The sequence below is a fragment of the Micropterus dolomieu genome, linkage group LG20 (genome assembly GCF_021292245.1).
Source record: "Micropterus dolomieu isolate WLL.071019.BEF.003 ecotype Adirondacks linkage group LG20, ASM2129224v1, whole genome shotgun sequence".
Taxonomy (NCBI): Eukaryota; Metazoa; Chordata; class Actinopteri; order Centrarchiformes; family Centrarchidae; genus Micropterus; species Micropterus dolomieu.
Genome location: NC_060169.1, coordinates 23,928,247 through 23,936,933, shown reverse-complemented (window position 1 = coordinate 23,936,933; position 8,687 = coordinate 23,928,247). Strand labels below are relative to the sequence as shown.

Here is an 8,687-nt window from a genome sequence, read left to right as displayed (position 1 = left end):
TTCTGTAGGCTACACAATCATGGGGAAGACTGCTGACTTGACAGCTGTCCAAAAGACAACCATTGACACCTTGCACAAGGAGGGCAAGACACAAAAGGTCATTGCTAAAGAGGCTGGCTGTTCACAGAGTTCTGTGTCCAAGCACATGAATAGAGAGGCGAAGGGAAGGAAAAGATGTGGTAAAAAAAAGTGTACAAGCAATAGGAATAACCGCACCCTGGAGAGGATTGTGAAACAAAACCCATTCAAAAATGTGGGGGAGATTCACAAAGAGTGGACTGCAGCTGGAGTCAGTGCTTCAAGAACCACCACGCACAGACGTATGCAAGACATGGGTTTCAGCTGTCACATTCCTTGTGTCAAGCCACTCTTGAAGAAGACACAGCGTCAGAAGCGTCTCGCCTGGGTTAAAGACAAAAAGGACTGGACTGCTGCTGAGTGGTCCAAAGTTATGTTCTCTGATGAAAGTAAATTTTGCATTTCCTTTGGAAATCAAGGTCCCAGAGTCTGGAGGAAGAGAGGAGAGGCACAGAATCCAGAAGTTTTAGAGCACTTCATGCTTCCTGCTGCTGACCAAATTTATGGAGATGCAGATTTCATTTTCCAACAGGACTTGGCACCTGCACACAGTGCCAAAGCTACCAGTAGCTGGTTTAAGGACCATGGTATCCCTGTTCTTAATTGGCCAGCAAACTCGCCTGACCTTAACCCTATAGAAAACCTATGGGGTATTTTGAAGAGGAAGATGCCAGACCCAACAATGCAGAAGAGCTGAAGGCCACTATCAGAGCAACCTGGGCTCTCATAACACCTGAGCAGTGCCATAGACTGATCGACTCCATGCCACGCCGCATTGCTGCAGTAATTCAGGCAAAAGGAGCCTTGAGTATTGAGTGCTGTACATGCTCATACTTTTCATGTTCATACTTTTCAGTTGGCCAACATTTCTAAAAATCCTTTTTTTGTATTGGTCTTAAGTAATATTCTTATTTTCAGAGATACTGAATTTGGGATTTTCATTAGTTGTCAGTTTTAATCATCACAATTAAATGAAATTTGAAATTGAACACATTGAGTGTGTAATGAATGAATATAATATCCAAGTTTCACTTTTTGAATGGAATTACTGAAATAAATCAACTTTTTGATGATATTCTAATTATATGACCAGCACCTGTATGTATATATATGTGTGTTTGTGTGTGTGTGTGTATGCACCTACAAAATGTGTACACACACACACACATGCATACACATGTACATACAAAGGGGCACATTATACAGCACAGCTGAATATGTCACATCAATATGACAGACCATCAGAAAAACAGAGAGGAAATGAGCTGGAGAGACGGGGGTAGAGTTATAAAGACAAAAAAATCAAAGAGCAGGGCAGAGGGAGAGAGAGGTAGAGAAAATGCGAAAGAATAAAAACAGAGAGAGAGGGTGTGCATCTGATATGTATTCATTACATGCTTCCTGACAACAAATTGCAATTTAATCCAAGAAGAGGAGGCTCTCATTCTGTGGTAATAAATAAATGACTAGCTACATGTATTATATATCAGACAGCCATGCCCTCCTCCTCCTCTGCTATGGAAATCTCATTGTTCCCTGATTTATTCATTCATTCATCCCTCTATCCATCTGATGCTAAATGGTCAACGGTCCCTCATTTATGACAATATTCTTTTACTTTGTCCTAGATTCCTTTGTATGATTATATGATATGGGATCAGGTGTGACATGGGAATATGGTGTAAAGGAATATGGAAATATTGTACATATTGACAAGATTGTTACTGTTTAGTCACCTTAGGAAACTTGTCTCTTGACACTTATAACATTACACTACAGTAATTTAGAAAGAACACATTAGAATAAATAAAACTGTTACAACATGCTGTTTGAAATAAAATATTGAAATAACATCTACTGTCTTATAAGAGATGTATTATGTCAAGACACATTTGACTTTAACATTTCCAGAAATAACTGAAATATAGACTGACCATGCTCAATTCACAAAATGTTCAGTACAAAATGGTTCTGTCACCCTTTCCTACAAAACACTAGATAACTGCTTTGTGGTTGTTCAGATGTGTGTCATATTCATTTCCTCTTCTTTCCTCGTCTTTTACCTCTTATCAGGATTCCTACCCGATTAATCCTGGAATGGTCTCTGCACAAACACTTTAAGTGTTTGTTTGCTGTTAACAAAAACTAACCAAAAAATTTTGTTAACAGCAAAAGTACAGATCTGTTCTATGTTTAAATTTTGAAACCATACAGTTAAAACGTCTGGCTAGCAAGTGTCATTCTAACTGTGGGAATCACTATGTACCACATCAGCCGACTACAGGAACTGTCATTGCAGAAAACCTATTCTGGGGAGCTATCCAGTGCTGAATCTCCATGGTCAGGCATTGAAGAGATGCCGGACAAAAGATGGCGGATAAAGTTAAAAGAGAAAACATTTCAGCTGAGGTAGAAATGAAGGAGTTGCTAACGTTGTACAAGTACACCATAACAAGAATCATTGTGGCGTGGACAAATGGCATCCAAAGCAATTGCAAATGTTTTTGCTAAATAGTGATTAGCGGTGACAAATTTGTTTTCTTATAAAGAATTTTATCCTAAAATACTTGCTTGGGATTTTTAAATTTTTTTTTATTTTTACAAAACTACACCGAAACAACTTGGATTCACATTTCAAAACGCAATGCAATGTGTTGACAGAAAAAAAAGGACAGCTTATGGAGTATTCTTCACAGTACAGTACACTGTGTCACCTTTTGTGAAATTAATAATTCACTGTCCATCTTTGACGACCTGTTTGATTACAGCACAGCACATTTTGACCAGATCCATATTGTGTGTCAGTAAATGTATTTATGTTTGTGTCCATCAACTACTAGGCTTATGGAAAACACAACAGGCACCTTGTCCTATCGTGTTGAGGGCCTGTCGCCGTATACGCAGTATGCGTTTAGAGTGGTGGTTTCCCACACACATGGGCAGACAGCTGGGCCCTGGGCTACCCTGCGGACCACAGAGGACAGTAAGTAGACACACTCATAAATACAAGTGCACACATTAAAATTTGACATCCTTGTTTCTCACAGATGCATGCATTTACTCAGAGACACAGACAATGCAAAAACAGCAAAAGAGACAAGTTCATAAATAACCATGAAAAAATACAAACATGATTCCATTAATAGTCTTAAACAAGCTTGTTAGGTAAGATAAACACTCAGTCCTGATCAGTGTTGGTCAGTAACGCATTACTGTAATAATATTACTTTTCCCAGTAACTAAGTAGTGGAACTAATTACTTTTCTAAAACAGTAATATTATTACTAGTTACTAAGGCAAGTAACGCTGCGTTACTCGTTACTGAACGCACCATTCTTGACGTAAATCCACGACTGCGACAGCTCTGCGGGACCGGACTTTGTTGTTCATGTCCGCTTAGAGCCAAAACTAAAGTAAGAATGTAGAACGAGGGACAGAGGCTTTCAGTCCACAGCTGTAAGTAGCTACTGCCATTATTGTGTCACAGTCTAAGATGCAAAGAACATTGTCGTCTATTGTAAACTCTGTGCGACCAGCAAAAAGCTTTCAACCGCGAACATTTCTACATGTGATTTATTGAAGCATCTGCTGAAGCAGCACAGCAACTTTTCGAGAGAGAGTGGCGTTTTGTAACTACTGAATACTGCTCTTATAAATAGGCTACATGTGCAGAAAAACAGCTGTTTAAAAGTCGGGATTTACTTGCTTTATTTTTTTATTTCAGCCGGTGGCTTTAAGAAACGTTAGGCCTAGGCTATATGCTTTGTAAAAACCACACTCCTTGGTGCTGTTGTAATATGATGTTAGTTAAAAAGTCGTGAGAGAGGCTTTGTTTGGGGGTGAAGGGGGGTGGTAGGGAAAGCAGTGTTTCCCATTATTAGCCTATAATTTGGATAATTATCTACGCGGACTGCAACATATTGATTTTCCAAATTTTTACTAGGTGCATTTAAAATCATTTTTGATTAAGGAGCTGTATTGAGGAGCATATATTGTGCAGCACCTCCTGGCTCGCTCCCTCTTTCTCTTTCTCCCTCCCTCTCTCTCGTGAACACTGCTGCACAGACCTGTCCAACATTGGAATACCCTCCCCCACTGTCATCGCTGTCATTCTGTAGGAAACACTGGAAAGTAATATAGTAACGTAACTAGTAACATAACTAGTTACTTTTATCACCCAGTAATAAGCAAAGTAATAATGTTAGGAGTAATAAGTAACTAGTAATATATTACAATTTCTGAGTAACTTGCCCAACACTGGTCCTGATGTTCAATAAGCTACCTGTTGGCAGTGGTCGTTGGCATTGTTGTCTTTATACTGAATTGTTCTGCCTGGGTGCTTGTGTCAGCAGTCAAGCTGAGTTTTGCAAGTGACTGGCTGGCAGGTGGCTGGCAACAGCTGGTTGTTAGTTGGCTTCTGCCGTCAGTTGGCCGTCAGTGCTGCTGAGTCAAAGTTAAACTCAAGGAGTGACAGATCTCTCAATTTTAGGTGATGATCTAAACAATAGCCTCGCACATTAAACATATGGCCCGTGGTGTTAAAAACAGAGCCTCTGCCCAGTTTTTTTTTATTCTCTTAAAGTCTCTAAGTTTTTATTTTATCATTTCCTGGTGTTAGTGGAGGCAGTCAATATGATCAAAACAATTAGGGAGAAAGACAGCGAAAGAACATATTAAAATGATGAAGGTGGTGGAAACATGGATGCAAGCAGGTTAGGGTGAAACACAGTGAGATTTGCATACTTTAAGGTGTGTGTCTGTGTGTGCGTGTGTGTGTGTGTGTGTGTGTGTGTAAGTGAGTGACCTAGCCAGTGTCATTGTGGGCTAATTGCTGTAATAGAATCATATTAGCCACTGGAACAGCCTCCTCAGTGCAAAGTTATAAATTAATTAGTACCACGCTATTATCACATACATTATCATTAAGCAGCTGAGATTTGCATACATTGAATACATGCGCATGTACACACACACACAATTGTATGTACACCTGAATGTGTAGTGTACGTATACATACACGTTCATATGAACACAAGTGCAGTTATGCACATTGATGCACACAAACACACACACACGTTCAGACACACACAATTGCAGACATTTAGGATGCATTAAATTATGGCTCTATGCTTTTCTCATTGCTGTTCAGAATTGAATTTCCTCAAGCAAAAACACACACATACACACTCAAACAGAGTGAGCTTTTGTCATGATTTTTTCCATGTACTCAACAATTACAAAGGTGGACAATATTTGTGTGTTTTCATGTGAGAGTGAAAAACTGTGTACATCTACCAACCTCTTTCTCTGTGTTTTTTGTGTGTATGTGTGAGTGGACTATAATAGATGTGTCCATTCGGTCACACTGTGCCCCATCATTCAAACCTCCATCCCTCTCTCTCCCCTCTCTCCACCTCTCTCAGGCCCCCTCACACACACACACACACACACACACACACACACACACACTGAGAACATGTGTCATACACACATACCTGCTTGTCCTCCGTATCAATCACACATGCAGACAAACTCATTCCCAGAAGCACATACACACAGACTACACCTATACATAAACTGTCACAGCATCAAAGAATGTGTACAAACAATTCCTTTCCCTCTTTCTTATATAACCCACTTCCAACTCTGTTTGACTAGAAGACACAATAGCAAATCTGTCATCATAAATCAAGAATATATAGTCTAAAAGCAACATTTATTGTGCTAAACAATGCAAAACATTGGGTGCTACTTAATCTGCTACATAACCAGTTGATTCACAAGTTATGAGCTCATATATTAAATAATTATCGATTGTGTGATTGTCTTTTTGTTTCATTCATTAATTTATTTATTTCAACAGAGTACATGTGGAGTGGAGTCTGTTTTCCTTTCTGCCCTACATTATATCACAGCTTCTTGTGTCATAATTATCTCAATAAATTACTCACAAATAACAGTAAGTGTCACTTACAATTGAATCTTACATCCTTGCATGGACACACAGTTCATACTATTGTTTAAATGTGAGCATGTCCAATCATTACACAGTAAAATGCATGGGAAATGATTTTAACATAATAATGGAATACATGATAGGTATGGAAGCTTTTAATGAGAAGGGATTTAAACCTATGATGGGAGAAAACTAAGTGCGGCCAGATTGGATTTTTCTAACATTGATGTGTAATTTATCACCATAAACCCATCCTCTCAACGTCTTAGCAGTGACAGGAAAGGCTCCATTCCCCTCCTAATCTCCTTTCCCATACACTTCAGAAAAGGACAACCTTAGCAGGCACTTTTACATTTCAATCAGTATCATGTGTCGTAAGGCCAATAGTTAGTAATTTTGTTCTTAGTTCAGTGGATTGCATACATACAGTATTCATACAAACAAAGGCACAGAAAATCTTAACTTGGCAAAAAGAACTGAGCACACATGCGCACAAACTCACACAAGCATTCATACACATGCTCAAGTGGCATTCACAGTAGATCTTAATATACATGCTTGTTTTCTATAGTGCAATCCTTTGGGTTATACCCCTTTTGGAAGAGATTCCCCAAACCTGATCTGAGTTTGTAGGTGTGGGCTGTAACCTTGCATGGTTTCCACTTTGTTACTGAACTATATATGCTATACTGTATGTTGACATGGACCTTCATTAACAATATGGATTTGAGAATGTACTATATTCTCCTCATTGGCGACCTGTCCAGGGTGTACCCCGCCTTTCACCCGATGGCAGCTGGGATTGGCTCCAGCCGTCCGCAACGCTGTACGCAGGTTAAGCGGTTGACGATGGATGGATGGATGTATTCTCCTCATCACTTTTATCCCGTCGTTCTTCTTCTTTTTATTTCTCCCTCTCTCTTTCTTTGACCTTTTTCATTGTCTTTCATCCTTTTGTCATACATTTTCCCTCCTCACCTTTTCTCTGTCTTTCTTTGTGTCTTTTCGTGTTTAAGCACAGAGTGGCTTTCACTCCTTCTATATTACAGACTAGCCCTTAAGTGTTTACGAAAGAGAGAAGGGGAGAGAGAGAGAAAAAGAAGATGAAGAAAATGGAGAGAAAAAGTGAGGAAAGAAAAATTGAGAGCAAAAAGGTAAAATGAGGAATTGAGAAAAAAAGAGGAAGAAAAGAAAAGAGAGGACTAATGACAGAACAGAGAACGAGAGACCCACGCGTCCTCCTTCCCTTTTTATCATTCCATTAAAGTTTTATATCCATCTTTTTAATGTAATTTGGTCCCTATGAATTCCTGCCGCTGCAGAACAGACAGACGGCTCCTGTGAACATAAACTCTAGCCCTGTTGGACAGCTCCCTTTCCTCTGTCTACTCCCATGTTCACACTAGCTAAGTGATCTAAGAGAGTATGTGTCTGTCCGTGTGTGTGTGTGTGTTAGTGTGAGGAGATGTGTGTTATGGAGTCTTATAGAGAGTATGAATAAAGCACCGTTTTGACAAAATGATCTTAGCCAAGCAGTCTTAGTAAGTGTGTGTGTGTGTGTGTGTGTGTGTATGTGTGTGTGTGTGTGTGTGAGAGAGAGAGAGAGAGAGAGAGAATACTGTTTTACCAAATTGAACTGAAAGCAGAGAGTGTGAAGGAGAAAAATGTGACAGAAATTAGGTTAGAGGTAAAGACAGAACACAAAGAATTCATGTTATTTAATGAATGAGTAACTGCATTAATAAAATAATATTCTACCATATTTCCCAGTATTCTGTTCAGTTAGCTGTCCCAAGGAAATGTTGAAGTAGTTAGAGCACAATCCCATTGTTATTTTGCACATGAAGAGATACATTTTTCATGTACAGTTTTATGTACTCATTACCTGAACATGTATTTACACGTTGCTTTTCTTTTAAATATACTGTCAGAACTGTGATTCCTCAGCAGGCACATGCTGAATTGTAGCTTTTATGATATTTTTAGTCAGTTCCCATTGATTTTAGTAATTTTGACCCATTTCTACATTAAATTTTAGAAGCCATATATTACCTTGCAACCTTTTTGGTCTCTTTCTGTAGTACATGGATCCATCAGAAGGTTGCCAGGAATTAAGTAAATCACTCCAAATAATCAGCATCTGAAAAGAATGAAAATGTTGAAAGACTGACATTTCAGGTATCGTGATGGTCTTAGTTACTTAAGGACTAATGTACATCTTATATACCGACAATATTATGGATATAAAATCAAGCGCATGACCTTGGTTCAGCATCATCCTCTTTCTCACTGCCTCTCCAGTGTCTCCTTAAGCAACAATGGCATTAAATAATCTGTGGAATAAGTAAAGATATGAAATGCAATGTAAATTCTCACCGTATTGCTTGTCACGTTTTGACACCATGTCATAAGCATCTTGATTACAGTAAAGCTCAGCGTTTGTCCTCATTATGACTCCTTGGAGCCTCGACTCACCTTCAAAAGCCAAGTTACCCACATACACACATGTGCATGCACAGGACCCTGCACAAGGCTAAAAATAATGCCCTTCCTTTTCTCTTCACATAGATACACACAGATGTGCACACTTAAATCTATACTGGCCCTTATCTGCACATACATATACACAAATATGCACAAGAAGCTACATAAC

The 8,687-nt window shown here is 39.0% G+C and overlaps 1 protein-coding gene across 1 annotated transcript in view; it reads left to right on the top strand.

Moving 5' to 3' along the window:
- Nucleotides 1-8,687, top strand: part of ush2a (Usher syndrome 2A (autosomal recessive, mild)) — a 162,560-nt gene that overhangs the window by 57,744 nt on the left and 96,129 nt on the right. Inside the window, exon 24 of the mRNA XM_046033282.1 lies at nucleotides 2,919-3,061. Coding sequence (XP_045889238.1) covers nucleotides 2,919-3,061 — 143 coding nt within the window. The remainder of the gene's footprint in view (nucleotides 1-2,918; nucleotides 3,062-8,687) is intronic.